The sequence below is a fragment of the Macaca thibetana genome, chromosome 3 (assembly GCF_024542745.1).
Source record: "Macaca thibetana thibetana isolate TM-01 chromosome 3, ASM2454274v1, whole genome shotgun sequence".
Lineage (NCBI taxonomy): Eukaryota > Metazoa > Chordata > Mammalia > Primates > Cercopithecidae > Macaca > Macaca thibetana.
The window spans coordinates 120517162-120534471 of NC_065580.1; the positions used below are offsets into that span (position 1 = coordinate 120517162).

General features: G+C 43.5%; 1 protein-coding gene across 19 annotated transcripts in view; it reads left to right on the plus strand.

Annotated features, from left to right (window-relative positions):
* IKZF1 (IKAROS family zinc finger 1) overlaps positions 1-17310 on the plus strand; it is a 101993-nt gene that overhangs the window by 19419 nt on the left and 65264 nt on the right. For all 19 annotated transcript variants that reach the window (XM_050785584.1, XM_050785597.1, XM_050785600.1 and 16 more), the window contains one exon: positions 4071-4190. In XM_050785584.1, coding sequence (XP_050641541.1) covers positions 4071-4190 — 120 coding nt within the window. The remainder of the gene's footprint in view (positions 1-4070; positions 4191-17310) is intronic.

The window sequence follows — 17310 nt, forward strand, 5'->3', positions numbered from 1 at the left end:
CATCCAGTTTTCCCAGAACACTTCACATAGGTAATGCTTTATTTGAAACATAGGCCATAGGTAAGTTAAGTGTAAATGTGTAATTTAACCAGAAGTTTATTTCATTTTTCTAAGTAAGTGAATTGTATTGCATCTTCTAAATTATTCTATTTAAACACTTGATGTCTTGCTGTGTCCATCTCTGTGTGTTTGCATGCCATTGTACATGTTCTTAGGAAAAGTGTGGGAGCTTGATGCAATATATACCTTATGTTTCTATGTACATATAGTTTACCAAATAATACCATAAGTTTACCTAGCATATTATAATCCATGCACATTATTTTTATTTTATCTTCACCGCAACTCTGTGAGATAGACCAAAATCATGTTTTTCAGCCTACTTTCTCCACTTGTGGAAGGAGTCTTAGAAAGGGGACCAGTCTTGTGTTCCCATAGGTCTTACAACTAATTGGTCAAGCCACAAAGCCAGAACTATGTCCTGGGTCAACTAACTCCTAGTCACTGTGTGTTAGTATTTGAGATGTGTTGACTTGTTTTAATCATTTTAGTGTTTTATAATATTTACATACTTCTACATTTTAAATGGTTAACTGGACAAATTTGTTTAAAATCAATGCATTAAAAATACTGTGCCTATATTGATGGGGTTCATGAAGTGATAACTTTTCATCATGGAGATCCTCAGCTATCACAGACGATGAGGGGCCCTGGGCACAGAGGCTCACGTGAGGGATGAAATTCTCAGCAGCCCGGACTCACACTTTGGGGCTTTTAGGCAAATCAGACAACCTCTTAAGAACTATCACTGAGTTCAGGCAAGGCGAGCTTGAATTAACATGGAGCCCTTGGTGGGCATGTGAATATATCTCACTTCACTACCATCCAGTTCTGACTTTTTACTCGATGCCCCTGTACATGCCAAGACTGATTTTTTATTCTCCCGTCTCCCCATGTGGTTTCTTCTGCATAGAGAGTTCCTATTGATCAGTCTGACCCATGGTATTTTAGAATTGCGATCCCTACTGTTTCATTATTCCTTTTTCTCCCCCATGTTGAAAAAAATAAATGTCCTGAGATGCAAGATCAGGGACACTGGAGCACTGACATTTAGTTCAGTGCAGGAAGTAAAGGCAGATGTAATTCTTAAGAAGCACACCTGTTATTATGAACCATCCTCAACAAATTGTAGTGGATCTTGTTCTCTCATAGATACAGCAGTTAAATTTTTTAGTAAAAGTAACTAAGAGTTATTTGGATGTATTTTAGCATGCACTGAGCAGAAAGTACGACATTTTTTCACTGGGTAAGTCCTGATTCTTTATGATCCTTCCTGGGTTCCAGGGTGCTGTGCATCTAAAGGCATCTCAGAGCATCCTGCAGTGCTCCAGCGCGATCACAGGGAAAAGCTATAGGCGGAAAAGAGTCAATAAAGTTTAGTTTCTCAACGTCCCTCCCCCACCCCATAATAATGACAGCTGGTTAATCATGAGACACATGCACACCCTACACGCTCTGTACATGTTTACTCATTGGGATAGCATGTCAGGCCAGGAGGCTTCATGGTCATTTCTATGAAGGTACTTTAGCAGGTCTTCAAGGCAAGTGGCCTGGGTCCCTGCCTCCCCAAATTGCAAGGTCCCCACTTTATGTAGGGGACCGTTGTGTATATTACAGTTCTGTGTAAGATTATTTTGTTATTCTTACCCCCACCCCTCCGCTGCCAAAAAAAATAAAATAAAAATAAGAATTCCTCTGACAACCTTCCTAAAGTCCTGGAAGTTTGAGCATCATTGCCCTAGGAAGTCATCTTATACAAAAATAAGAGTTGTCAGGTGGTTCATATACCTCCTGCATTCTCCTATTTGGAGTTTTTCTCCATTTATGAAAGAACTGAAAACAGTAAGATATTTAGCAATTGTTACTTTAAAATTTTTCTATTTATAGGCCGGGTGCAGTGGCTCATGCCTGTAATCCCAGCATTTTGGGACGCCAAGGCAGGCGGATCATGAGGTCAAGAGATCGAGACCATCCTAACACGGCGAAACCCCATCTCTACTAAAAAAAAATACAAAAAATTAGCCAGGCATGGTGGCGGGCACCTGTGGTCCCAGCTACTTGGGAGTCTGAGGCAGGAGAATGGCTTGAACCCGGGAGGCGAAGCTTGCAGTGAGCCGAGATCACGCCACTGCACTCCAGCCTGGGTGACAGAGTGAGAATCCATCTAAAACAACAAAAAAAATTCTATTTATAGCAATGAAAATAGTACTGACTTAATACACATTTCCAAGGCTTTAGCATAACATGAGCACTTTCAATCAATGTCTTGCTGGCCTTTTGTTTTTCCTTGGGAAATTCTTATAATCCTGCTCCATCTTTAGCTATTAATTTTGTATTGGCTATCCAAATATACCCAATAATGCTCTTTCTGAAAATATGCCAATTGTGGTAATTACAGCTAAGCTGGAATATTAAATTGTAATGTCTGTTTTCCAGAGAATGAAATAGTATTCCCCAGAGCATAGGCTTGGTGCCTGTGCAGGTTCTATTTTAAATATTCCAGGAAGGGTTGTTTTATATACCGGGAATGATTTTACTAGTCTTGCCAGTCATCTGAAATGCTGGTGTTACTCTTGTGTAAGGTTTATTCAACAAACAAGGACATTTCACACAATACCTAGTCATATTTTTCAGACCTTTTAATGTTTGGTTCATCATTTGCACACACTCTCAAAAATCTAGGTTTGTCTGTGTGTTCATATCACCTTGCCTGTTGCCAGCTCAGTCAGCAGGCACACGCTCCCAGGCTGTTGCTGTTTCATTAGACTTCTTCAGGACCTTCCTCTAAAATGGTCTTCCACACGTAGCTATACTGCATTAGTTCACATCATCTGTTTCTTGCATGTGGGTTGTGTCTCAACTCAAGTTTAAGTTAGATCTGGAAGGGCGGAAACTATAGGAGTTGCAGCTTCAGTGGAGAAAAGAGCCTTTCCTTCCAGTTGTGGCTTCCCAAGGAAGGTTGGATTCCTCAGAGTAGGAGTGATTCCCCATTGCTAGAGCCTCTGGCCAAATTAAATTCTAATCCAGTCAAAATAAATACAGGTATTCTGTAAAACCCGATTTCATTTTTGTAAATCTTACTTTGTATAGTGTAAGCAATTTTTGTATTTGTATGGATTATATTTTATTTTCCTATTTCAAAGAAAAGAATTTGTGTTAGCAGACTCCCTTTGCTTGCAGAGAGGGGATCATTTTCCCAGTAGGCATGGGGTTCCCTTCCATTCCCTGTCCAGTCTTCTTCTCCCCACCAAGTTAAGTCAAACTAAGCAGCTGGTAAGATATTCCCTGGCTCTTGCAAAGAAAGTGAGCAGATGACAGGATACCTGGTGTGGTATCCTCAAACACAAATTGACAAGAGGGTGTGGTGCGGCAAGCTCATTGTGGCGGTAAATTGGAACAAGCTTACAGGGGGATAAGTTGACAAAAGATAGGAAGAACCTTAAAAATATAGATGCCTTTTACTCAGTGATAAAACATCTAGATATTTGTACTGTGGTGATTATCAGGAATATGTGCAAAGATTGGCTATTAGGATGTTCGTTACAGTGTTGTTTAATAATAAAAAAAGGACAGAAAACAATATGAACTCGAAAACAGGAAAAGAACTTAAATAAATCCTAGTGTGCCCATTATAAATGAAATTATGGAAATATGTCCCTGAGTATGGTAATATGTACATGAGAATGTCTAAAACCTAGTTCATTTTGAAAAACAAAATGATGTCACCTCATATTATTTATAGTATATAAGATGATTTTTAAAGTGGCAGTGTCTGGGATTATAGGTGATTGTATTTCTTCCCTTTTGCACATCTGTGTTCTCTCATTTGTCTTGTGTGGGGAGAAGTGACTTTTCATATAAAAAGAAAAAGGTTATATGCATCCCAGCAGAGAAGCACTGGCTCTACCCAATACCTGCCTCCTCATGCCACTCTCTCAAGCCAAGCCAGGGGGAAGCCCAGGCACCTTGACCATGACCGCCCGAGACTCACGCTTCTTCTTTCTCTTCAGGGAAGGAAAGCCCCCCAGTAAGCGATACTCCAGATGAGGGCGATGAGCCCATGCCGATCCCCGAGGACCTCTCCACCACCTCGGGAGGACAGCAAAGCTCCAAGAGCGACAGAGTTGTGGGTAAGTGGGTCACCAGCGGCCTCTGTGCCTGTGAAACCTTTGTCTCTTTGTATTTTTCCAAGACAGTGATGAAGGGATACGAGTAATTTTATCCATTGTGTTCCCTCAACTGGCATATAAGAAACATGGCACAGAGATTGGCTGGATGGGGGTCCTCTGGTGTGTGGGAGGATGGACACTCACAGGCCAGCATGGCCATGAGAGCCACACACCCCGCAAAATGTCCAAGTTGAGGAGCAATCCTGCCCAGGGAGGCGTCTCTGTCTCTGTCCTCTGTCCTCACTGCACTTGCAGGAATATCAAATGTTATGGATTGTAGATCGTGAAAATGACACACTTATGTGTTTTGGCAACAGTGCTCTTCAGTGTTTGGGGTTAGAAGAAGCCACATCTGGCCATTTTATGTTATCCCTCTAATCTCTAGTTCTTAAAATTCAGATTTAACTAAAAACAGAAAGTTTCATAACTGGTAATTTTTAAATGTTATAAAAAAAATCTAAGCACACATTTACATACGTTTTCCATAAAAAAGTACATATGGAACCATCTGCAACTCCACTGGTCAACTTACACATGTGACAGTTTGTGTTTGGAAAACGTCACCCACCTTCTTTATTTCAAGAAACCAATGACTGAGAGAAGTTCAGTGAATTAACCAAGGTCAAATGACACAGTCAGAATTGAACTGAATTTCTGACTCAAAGACTAGTTCTCGCTCCATTATACCATGTTCTCATGAGCTATTGAGTCAACGGTTCCCTGGAATACTTGCTTTCTCCTTTAAAAAGAGAAAGAGCTGTGATACTGAAAGCCACCTATTGGCATAAAAGAATATCATGAAGGACATACAGGTAAAATGAGGTAGACTGGATCAGTATGGGTCAGCTGCATAAGCCCCCATAGCCAAGGAGGGAACATGTATTTAAAATTCTCAGGCTTATGAGAATCGCCTCAACTGTCTGTCTATAGGACATCCTAATGCAATAATGGAAAATGTGATAACTGAGAATTTTATCTACATGTATAGAAAACATATTTTGTATGCTTTTTATGTGTCTTAGAAACCAAGTGGACTAGGTATAATGGTTCTTTTTTCTTTTAACTCAGCAGCACAGTTAATGGCATAAACAGATAAAGATGGTGGCTAAAGCCATTTGGTGTAGATGAATCCAGAAAGCAAGTATATTTATGAATTATTTTACGCTATTGGAAAATGGCTACTATATGAAAGTAGAGGGGAAGAGAAATGAACTTGTGGATTATCTGCTCTATTCTACCGAAGAAAGATACATATATCATTTCAGGCTTTTCCAAAGTTGGGATGCAAATGATCATGTTTCATTTTAATTTATGTATTTATTTTTGAGATTGTCTTCTATGTATTGCAAGTGATACTGGTTTTACCATACACTGTGCCACTACAAGGGTTCCTTTCAAAACACATTTATGTAAATTAAAAAATCAGTTTAAATAAAAACATTAAGTCAATAGTAACACATAGATATGAGAAAAGTTTGCAAAAGTGGCGCAGGAATAGTCATTGGGTGGTGATGTTCCCTGATTTTTTTTAGTCCCTGAAGCACCCAGTGCCAAGGGTACTGTTCTCCCTGATTAACACAGGAGCAAACAGATGCTCACACCCTGCCCAAGAACACAGAGAGGCTCAGGGACTGAACCAGAAGAAATGATCCATTAACCATGTAAATGAATAGAGAGCCTGGATGTCAGAGTGAGGAGGCCGGCTCTGGTCACTGTGGAGAGAGAGATGGGCTCTCCCTGGAATCCCTGCAACTGCCCTTAAAGGCTGTGAGCCATCGTGGCTGGGGCACCTTTAGAGAACTGAAAGTCAGGCCGATTCCTGGAGAGTGAAGAATAGCACACATGCCTTCAAAACAGTGTCAGTATCCTGTCCCTTATGGACGTCATATTGTTAGTGGGTTTTCCTGGGTGGGAGACCACCCAACATGTGGTTGGCATTACTGATGGGTTCCCAGAGCTGTGTCTCTTGGTTCAAAGTCCTGCCCTCGGTCCCAGCTGCCCCCACCACAGGCGTCACCTTGGAGTCAGGGGCAGGTTTGTCCTTGCCCGTGGGTCCTGGCCTTGCCCTTTGTCATGTTTGACATGATTTTCAGTCTACCTTTCCTTCAGGATGAAGTTTAGAAAATATGATTTCAGAATTGTGAAATTTAAAAACCCTAGAAAACGTCTTTGCTCAGCTTGTAAATAGCAGTTGATGCAGCCCTGTGGACAGGCGGGGACAGCGTGTGACGTGGGCACTGAGATGATTTGGGAGATGAATGCTCCTCAGTGGGGCTAGAGGCCACAGGAGTGATGGGTTACTGTAAAGAAAGCAAAAAAGATGCAAAAGCCCACATGACAAACCGGGCACCACACAAAGGAGAGGCTTGAGAAGAGGAAGTGAGGGAGGGAGAGGATCCCACAAGACCGAAGTGCCCAAGAAGACATGGAGGGAAGAGAGGGCTCTTCACATAGGTGAGTTTAGAGACCACCCTCGATGGTTCTGGAAGGAAACCAGCCGGCTTTCATATGTGGTGACAAGCTGTTCATTAATTTGTAGTGTATAGCATTAAATAAATGAAGTATGTAGAGAACATTAGGAAACAATATAAAAAGGTGGGGGAATTCGTGGATAAAGGAAATAAACTGGGTGCCATATTTCATCACATTATTCCATGGGAATGAGTCATCAGTGTAAAGGACTGTAAAGAGCGCACAGCAGGAAATGAGAAGACAGCCCTCCCCGGGACAGAAGTAGTGGGGCCGGCAGGAGGAAGTGGAGTTGCTGAAATGCAGGGTGAGCAGCAGAGGTGGAGAGTGCCCTGTGGGTAAGGCACACCTCAGAAGGGACAGGTCCAAGCTCCCTCCTCCCTGGCCTGGAGCTTCTGGCAAAGCTTTTTCTCTCTGAGCCTCAGTTTCCTCCTTGGAAGGTGGCAGTAGCAACTGAACCTGCATCACAGAATGGCCTTGAGGGTTAGATGGAACATATATAGACATACTTTGTTGAAGACAGAGTAGCAAAGACACAAAGTAAAAAGGACAGATAAAGGAAATTCAACTTGTGCAAAATAGAAATTTCAAAGATTTACAAGAAGGGTAAAGGAAGTTATCGTAGCTTCAGTTGCGAAAAGGGAGAGAACAGATGACCCGCACCAAGGATAGAAGAGGTATTTCTTACTTAAAAAAGAAAAGTCGTCCAAAGAATAAGCAAACTGAAAACAGCCAGAAGAGAAAAGAGGAATTTGTTAGAATAGGGCAAGACTAAAGGACAGAGTAAGGGTGCTGGCCGCCACCTGACTCAAGTCCAAGTCGAGCTGTCACTGTTGAAATTTCAAGAAGAAAAGGTGAGAGGCTAAAAGATGCAAAAAAAAAAAAAAAAAAAAAAAAAAAAAAAAAAAAAAAAAAAAAAGGTGGGAAATGATTTGCTAATAATAGATTACACGGGTGTCTACTTTAGAAAGTGACAAGGAACACTTTTGGAAAGCTGTGAGCTGTTATGACCACTGGCATCCTTCAGTGTTAGGCAAATCTATTCTCAACAAGGATAACAGACCATATTAATAAACAAATTGCTGGGAATGGTAGAAATCAGTCCCCTATGATGAGGGTGCGAGGTTATACTGATTGGTGAGTCACTCCCAGAATAAATAAGTAATGGTTTCACACCTCATTGCTTCATTCAGTGTGGAAGGAACATTCTAGGTTTGTGTGTAAGTTTAGGGAGAAGGAGACAGAGCCAGAGGGCACAGCAGCCCTGCAGCCCTCAGTTGGCCTCCATTTTCTTCCAGGTCTGAAGAAAATGGAACAAAGGATTTAAAGTGCTGCTTGAAGAATTTAAGTTAGACTTAAAGGAGAGATGTGGTCTTTACTCTCCTTTTGGTAAGGAGAGGTTTAGTCATCAGAATGGTCTATTTAATGAGACTCTAGCTTCTGAAGTGGTCTTTTTAAAAACTAGAGAACTCTCACCTCTCTGAAGTGGTTGTGTATGAAACTGTTTAAAGCTGAGGATGCACTCAGTGACCTCTTCAGGCAACCCCAGATTTACTCAGTCAGCCATGCTACACATGCTAGAGAAGTAAAAAAATGAATTAAGACTTGTTCTGAAAACTCTTGAGCAGGGACTCTTAAAAGTTTTTCATTTAGGAATTATGTCAGGGTTGGGGTCTGGAGAGCAGATAAGTGTTTTGTGTGAGAAAAGTAAAAGTTTAGTTATTTTCTTCCCTTATTCAGTAATACTTGCATTTTTTTCCTCCTTCTTTATACATACATATTTGCCAGTTACTGACTTCTCTCTTGTACACATTTCCGTGTCCTAAATTAACCAAGGGTTCTCAGCTGCTAGGATTCTATTGACAAGCACAGAGGTCTGGAGGTGTGAGTAAGGGCATTCCTCCCTCATGAATTCAGGAAGCAGGGGAGGCATTTGGGTGGGCAGAACAGAGGAGCAAAAAACCAGAGGACAGAGAAGAAAGATTCCAGGCTAGAAAATGGGATGGCCACCCCTGAGAAAGCAGACAGGCAAATTTAGGGCTTAGAGTAGAATTGAAGAAAAAACCCAGGGCAGAGGCACAGGAATGCTATAGGACTGAATTGGGACCATGATTGATGTAAGCAACCGGAGATGGGTTAGTTGAATCTGTGGAAGGCTGAAGGATTGAGGCCCATATGGGCCTGGAGCAAGGCTTACTGAATGACTTGCTACCTGGCTTGATAATCGGGACAACCTCAGGCAGTAGTTATTCAGGCGGGAGGACCCATGAGTTTGAATATAGGGAGATAAGGTGTATTTCTATATGCCCTGGTACATTCCAGAATGTGCTTCTTTGGCTCTGTGCACTGGAGCAGCCAACTCCAGGAGTTGTGAGGAGATTGCCATGGTTTCATGAGTGGTTTATTTCAGCCTGCATCTCACAGTGTGGTGTTCAGAGGCATAGGATCTAGGCTCCCTGGCAGCACGGAGAGATAGAAACTGAATCAGCACAACTTAGGTACTTCACGTTGAATAGTTTGGAGAGGATTTGATTTACCCTCGCGTAATTGGAAAAAAAAAAAAAAGTGGAAAAAAAAAATCTAGGTATTTTCCCTCTGGACTTCAGAACAAATGATTGAGTGTGTAAAAGTATAAATATTCTTTTTTATTCATTCAATTGAAGTAAAAATTTCTTTACTCAGCCATGAGTTCTAGGACTGCAGTGGGAATTGTAAGAGGATTACCATATTTTTAATCAGCTATTCTGGTGCCAAATCTCCCCTTCATTTTAGAGTTTCAGGCAGAAGACCAGCACGGTACTGGGGAGGTAGACAAATGGTAGTAACAGTCCTGTACAGCCTGGGAAGGAAGGAGTGGTGCTGAGGACAGCTTTCACCATGGAAAGAAAGCAGCCGCTCTGGTCTAATTGGAGATTGGGCAGCAGGCTTTTGAGCACGGATGCGGAGCCTGCTTATCTAATCAGCAGCTAGAGGAAGTTGTTTTTATCTGCGGAATGCATCTCTTCTGAACCGATAAACCCCATTTTAGCTGGGGAGAAATATTATCTAGCAGCATCTGAGCATTAGCTGCAGCTGAGCTCAAGCATGTTCAAATGTGAGAGAAGTCTCAAGCCGAGAACTGTTTGCCGAACTTCAAGTGACTGGAGTATTGGTTTCAAGTTTTCTTTTTTTTTTCTTCTTTGAGGAATAACTGAAAGCATATTATTTGGATTCTTATTCACCTTGCTTTTTTAGTTCCTTGCCCCCTTCATAGTTGAATTATTATTCAGTGGTCCATGGAGCAAATTTTGAAAATTCTGTGTTACTCGTCTTGCAATTTCCTACCACTATCTTGGAATCCCTCGTGAAGACAGCAAGTATTGTCAGCACAAACATGTCCAAACCCAGATGATCCCAGTTGGAAAGCCTCCCCTTTTCCAAATTTCCCAAACATGAGATATAGCATTACAAAATGATCTGCCCACCTCTAAGCTTTTCCATGTTTGATAAGAGAGGCCATGATGTAACAGTTTCATTGCTTCGCATTTCAAAGTCAATTTTAATGTACAGTCTTCCAGATTGCCTTTTGGGTAGGATTTTTATGTCTGCTAATTTGTCAAGTAGTTCAAAATGTTTAGGGATCATGACAGAACTTCATGACAGTTTTGATTTTAGATTAAAGTAAGTGACTTTTGTGCTATATCAGATACCAGCTTGTACTAGGTTTTGGAATAGACCGGTGAGATCAGGCAGCAGAAGTTTAATAACTTTCCTTGGAAAACTGAAATTGATGTGTGTGTGTTTGTGTATATGTGCATGTGGTATATGTGTTGTGTGTGTGCAGGTGTCTGTATATATGTGGGGGGTATATGTGGTGTGTGATGTATATATATGTATGTTTGTGTGTGGCATGTGTATGTTTGCATCTGTGTACATGTAGTATGTTTAGGTATGTAGTCGTGTGTGGTATATGTGACACATGTTTGTGTGTACATGTATGTGTGTGGTGTGTGTATATGTATGTGGAGTGTATGTGTGTATGCTGTGTATATATATATGGGGTGTGTATGTGTGTGGTGTGTATATGAATGGGATGTGTAGTGTATGTGTGTGCTGTGTATATGTGTATGGGATGTGTAGTGTGTATATGTGTGTGAGATGTGTAGTGTGTGTGTAGTCTGTGTATGTGTATGGAATGTGTGGTGTGTATATGTGTGTGAGATGTGTAGTGTGTGTGTGGTCTGTATATGTGTATGGGATGTGTGGTGTGTATATGTGTGTGAGATGTGTAGTGTGTGTGTAGTCTGTATATGTGTATGGGATGTGTGGTGTGTAGTGTGAGATGTGTAGTATGTGTACGTGGTCTGTATATGTGTATGGGATGTGTAGTGTGTAGTGTGTATATGTGTATGGGATGTGTGGTGTGTAGTGTGTATATGTGTATGGGATATGTGGTATGTATGTATTGTGTGTGCATGTGATGTGTATATGTGTGTGGGATGCATCGTGTGTGGTGTATATGTGTGTATGAGACGTGTTGTGTATATGGGGGGTGTGTGTATGGGATGTGTAATGTGTGGTGTGTGTGTGTATGGGATGTGCAGTGTATGGTGTATATATGTGTATGGGATATATGGTGTGTATGTGTAGTGTTTGTGCGTGTAATGTGTGTATGTGTGCAAGATGTGTGGGCTGTGGTGTATATGTGTGTACTGGATGTGTGGTGTGTATGTGTGGTGTGTGTGGTGTGCATGTGTGCATGGGATGTGTGGTGTGTATGGGATATATGGTAGGTGGTGTGTATATGTTTATGGGATGTGTGGCGCGTATGTATGGTGTGTACGTGTATAGGATATACAGTATGTATGGGATGTATGGTGTGTATGTGTGTGAGGTGCGTGGTGTGTATGTGTGTATGGAATGTGTGGTGTGTGTGGGATGTGTGGTATGTATGTGTGTTGTATGTGTATGGGATGTGTGGTGTGTATGTGTGGGGTGTGTGGTGTGTGGTGTGTATGTGCGGGGTGTGTGGTGTGTGGTGTGTATGTGTGTATGGGATGTGTGGTGTGTATGTGTGTATGGGATGTGTAGTGTGTGGTGTGTATGTGTGTATGGGATGTGTAGTGTGTGGTGTGTATGTGTGTATGGGATGTGTAGTGTGTGGTGTGTATGTGTGTATGGGATGTGTAGTGTGTGGTGTGTATGTGTGTATGGGATGTGTAGTGTGTGGTGTGTATGTGTGTATGGGATGTGTAGTGTGTGGTGTGTATGTGTGTATGGGATGTGTGGTGTGTGGTGTGTATATGTTTATGGGATGTGTGGTGTGTATGTGTGTATGGGATGTGTGGTGTGTCTGTGGTGTATGTGTGCACATGCGTGTGGCAGCTGAGCCACTGGGGTGTTTGCTGTGCCTGGGAGCAGGCCATGTGGATAGGTAGGCCTGGCTCTGTTGATTCCTAGCTGTTAGGCCCTGGCAGGTGGCTCTGCTGTTACTGCATTGTGAGGTGAGGGCGCCCCCCGACCTGATCCTGGCTGTCATGTCTGTGAAGCCTGACCCAGGGGGACACAGCATAGACGGCTGTCCAGGGCAGCTGCACTGACATCATCATCGTCTGCATTTTGGCATGCTCCATATCAGACATTCCTGTTAGGCAGGTGGCTTTAGGGGAGAAGCACTGACACACTGACCCCGACAAAAAGCTTATAATTCCTCAGTGATAAAACACAGGATGCAGCCTGTGGCCAGTCTGGTGAGGCTGGGTCCTGGAGAAGACTCAGTTGGCAAATGCCATGTGGTTCCCACAGCTGGAAGCACTGGGAGAGGAGGAGCCCTGCCTGGCCCCGGCGTGGGCGATGGGGGGTGCGGGAGGAGGGGACGAGTCATTTTGCCACAGGCGCACATGTGCTGGTGAAGAGGTGTGCGTGGGGACCACGGGTCATGCCTCGGCTGTCCCCTTCTTTAGGAAGGGGTGGAGGTGGCAGGAGTGGGGCGGGTGCAGGCTCAGAGGCACACGAGGCCCACACTCACTCTGAGGCTGAGGAATAAATGGTGCGGTGCTGGGAAAGGAACCGTCAAACGCGCTGACCTGAGAATAGCCCTTCAGGTGACCTGTCAGATAGCTCACCCTTGGGACAGGCAGCGGCGAGAGGCCCGGAGGCCTTTGGTGCAGGAGGGGAAGAAGGGCAGGGAGGGGTGTCTCAGCAGCCCCGTGGTGTTCGCCCCTTTGAGGCGGCTCCATCCGTTGGTGCTGTGTCCATCTCAGTAACTGGGGCCATGGTGATTCTGCAGAACGCAATGGGAACTGTACCCAGAGTAGGGGTTAGCGTGAGACCCAGGGATGGTGTCTAGCTACGGAACTGTCCGGAAGGTAGGGATGTAAGCCATAGGACAAGTTCCATCTGTGGGACACGATCAGCTCAGGAGGGACAACCAACGAAGCAGCAGGACCACAGGGGCCCTGGGGAGTAAATACCTTTAATTGTCTAAGAGAGGAGCAAAGGAGGAGACAGAGAGTGAGTTGTGTGATTCGAGTAAAATTTGTAGAAAGAAACATGGCAGGAAAGCCCGGGACAGCGATTTTAGCAAAGGCAAGAGGAGTTGCTGGGGGCAGGATAGTGCCCGAGAAAGAGGTGTCTAGGGGTTGGCGGTGGGTTTCCCACAAACAGCTGAGTAGGGTTGGGGCAGAAACCAACCATGTAAGAGGGACCGGGAGCGGCACAGGAGAGGAGGCGGCAGCTGTGGGCTGGCAGGCGTTAGGAACCAAGGGAAGAAGACAAGGAGCTGGTTGGGGTTGGGGGTTGCAGGACTAGAGGATGGTATTTACAGGGTAGTCTTTTTAGGAGAATGTTTCAATGTGATTGAAGGCCAGTAAGTGGGAGCTAGCAGAGAAGAAAGGATTAAAATCTAACCAGCAGCCCCAGGGTAGGCCAGCGTGGGTCACCTATGAGCTGGGCCTGGGCCTGTACCATCCCCTAGGTTTCCTCTTGGCGCTCTCCTCCCTTCCCTCAGGGCTCTGTGCAGAGGTCCCCACACAGAGAGTTCTTCCTGGACACATGCCCTGAGACAGCGTTCTCAGCACTGTTGCTCCTTGCCCTGCCTTATAGCAGCAGTGTCACCACTCGTAGATGAAGAACTCAGCTCTGATTTGCTCCCTACGCGATCCCCAGTACCTGGGCATCCCCACCCTGGAGTAGGTTGGTGTCCGACACATGGGTATTGAATGAATGAATGCAATGTGTCACTGCTTTCTCAAAGATGAGGGCAAATGGAGCATGTAGGACAGTAGAGAGAACTTTCAAAGTGAGAGGAGGGAATTTGAGGCTGCATCTGATGTTCATCTTATTTGAGGTCACTGTTTCTCAGTGGCCCAATGATATTTGGGGTAGGGGGCACTTCTTTGGGTGAGACTGTCCCTCCCATTGCAGGATATTTAGCCACCCACATCACAAGTGGTACCATGGTGATTGTGACACCCAAAATGTCTCCACATTTCTCAGGTGAGGACCCTGCTGGAAAAGCTACCAGTTAGCCCGGACACATTCATTCTCACTTCCTACAGTACTTCCCACTCATAAGAGCTTTGAAAATTCAGAGGGACAATCTTTGGCAGATTTGTTAAGGTTTTTTAATATAGACAGTAATGTTCCAGAATCTGACATGTGAATTAAAAAAAAAAAAATCTATAGAGAAATTGGACCAGAAAAGGTTGAAAAATGCCAAACCTTGCATTTTCAACCATGCTTACAGTGGTGACTATGTGTCTTCAAAGGTGCAGAGTAACTATGGAAAGTTGCTTATTTTTATGAACAAAAACCAAGGTTAATCTTCATTTTATTTTGATGCCTTAAATTCAAGATCACATTGAACCTAATTGTTTCAATAAATAGAACCAACTTCTAGAAAATAAAGAGATTCTTAGATTAAAACTGCTGTCAGAGGAGATAGATAACATTTTCTGTTGCCGGGTTTTCGGTCCCAGTTTTATTTTCTGCTTTGTTCCATCTGTGTTGAAAGAATAGTTAGCTCTGTGTATAAAACAACCAACTGACATTTCGTTAACTTTCCTTCTACATGGGGTTTCAGAAAGAAATGGGAAAAAAAAGGGGGCGGGGGGTTGAGCTGTGGTTGCCAGTTGCCACCTGTCCCCCTATCTGGTTAGGGCATTTTCTGATTTGGGAAGTGTAAATATAACCCAGAAAAAACAGCTTCCCCTCCTTTTATGCAAAAGTAGAAAGGCTTAAACAGAGTGCAGCCTTGACATTGCCCCGAAAAGTTTCCACAGAACCCGTTAGACTAAATGAAAGCCCTTGCTCCGGGGGAGTGTGCCACGCCAGGAAGCTGCCCTACCAAGCCCTCTCTTGCTGGCAAGGCAGGGCTGGGCCTGGGCTACTGTCTCCCACCAGATAAGCCCAGCTTTCTTCAAGGCCCTAACAGGAACCTACATTTCACAAATTACCGCAGACATGCTCACAATTTTAAACTCTTTGCCTGTTAGGATCAGTGAGCTAACAGAAACTTATAGGGAACTCAGAAAGCGTGCTCCGGTGAGGAGTGAGCCGTCGAGAATCAGCCAACTGCTCATATGCAGAAAATCTGTCATGCTGTTGGTAAACTTTTGGTAGCTTGAAGTCTACCATGGTTGGAAGTATTTACACCACAGAAATCGGTGAATGCTGCAAATCAGGGCTTCTTCTTTTTGAGAGCCGGTTTATCTGTGCACAACTGGCTTAAATACACTTTTAACGTCCTGACAGCTGAAATTTGACAGTGAAATTTGAAAGGAGGAATTCTTTTGGGGTAGGGGTGTGTGTGTGTGTGTGTTTGTGTGTGTGTTGTGGAGGAGAAGCTAGGAAAGGGTGAATCTATTGGGGAAGACTGCGGGGTATATATAATTTATCCAACAAAAGAATTGATTCCAAATGACTCTTTGCTGTTGACGTCACAAACTGGAAATGTTGAAGCAACTAGACTCTCCATATTCTAAACAAAACACATCTTTAGCATTTAGTTTGGTTGCTGGGGGAGTATGATTAGAAAAGGATTTGGCCGGGCGTGGTGGTTTACACCGTAATCCCAGCACTTTGGGAGGCCGAGGTAGACAGATCATGAGGTCAGGAGTTTGAGACCAGCCTGGCCAATGTGGTGAAACCCCATCTCTACTAAAATACAAAAAAAAAAAAAAAAAAAAACCCAGCTGGGTGTGGTGGTGTGTGCTTGTAGTCCCAGCTACTCGGGAGGCTGAGGCAGAACAATTGCTTGAATTTGGGAGGCGGGGGTTGCAGTGAGCCAAGATTGTGCCACTGCACTCCAGCCTGGGTGACAGAGTGAGACTCTGTCTCAAAAAAAAAAAAAGAAAGAAAGAAAGAAAGAAAGGAAGGAAGAAAAGGATTCTGTGTCTTATTTATGGGATATTATTATTGCTATTGCTGTTATTTGGGGCTGAATGATTTTTATTTGGGGCTGAATGACTTTTAAATGTAAAGCAAGATGTCTAAATTACATTAATATGTTACTAAATTACCATGATTTTTCCAGAAAGATATTACCCCATGCAATATTCTTTAATTCCTGTGATTAACTTGGTCTTCTGCAAAGACATTTCTGTTGACTTCCTTAGATTAAGTGGCCCCGAGATGGGTTTGCAGGTCCAGGAAGTGGCCTGTGCAGTTCTCCCTGTGCCTGCAGGGGTGGCTTCTTGAGGATACTTTCTCAGTAAGGGCTTAGCAATATGCGCATGTCTAAGGAGTCTATCAGAAAACTACCTCTACTGTGGAAGGGCTGGAGATTGTATTTTTGTGCTTTGAAGCACCTGACACTTGCTGTAACTCCATTAACTGAAGAGCCGTTTGGTGCCCTAGTTTCAGGAGTGAGTTCAGCTGCGGGATCTCAGAGAGACAGGTCTAGGGTGTGTCTTCGCAAGGCCTGCTGCCAGGAGAGTACTTCCCCCACAGGGGATGTGGCTACAGGCTGTCGATTTCCACTGAAATCACCAGGCGATGATTCCGGTGAAGCCCTGAACATCCGGTGTCACTCCTCACTAGGTTGGGTGTGATCGATGGAAGGCCTCCAGCATGGCCCCTTGCTGCATGGCAGAGCCCAGTGGCAGATGTGGCTGTTCTCTTTTTCAGAGTGAAGGACTGTTACCCTAGAAGTGAAATCCTGCTGAAATGAGAAAAGGGCTGTTATTATATTTCTATAGGCAGCTATATGATCATTTTTATTACAATTCTTGGAACCTGGCAGAATTTTGACTGCTTTTGCGATATATCTGTGCTCTCCAGTTGAACTTGGTGGCAATAAAATTAAGAATCTGCCAGTGTCCCCCAAGCATTTCTACTCTGTCCATAATGTTTAATGACAATTAACTATTACCAGGTGTAGCTATCCTTACTTAATCTTAGCGTTGCAGTGTAAGTAATCCTTAGTGACATTATTGTTCTGTAGAGAATGCTGTGATCTGAGTGAAGTGACTTTCATCCTGCGATGATAATGGAGTTGTTTTTGTCATTGTAAAGGCTGTATTTACTCACAGTTTTAAAGCATTATTGCTACTCATATATGGTCTCAACACTGATTTTTGTATTTGACTTTGTAGCTGTAAGTGTAAAAATTTCTGTTAAGGGTTTATATGTG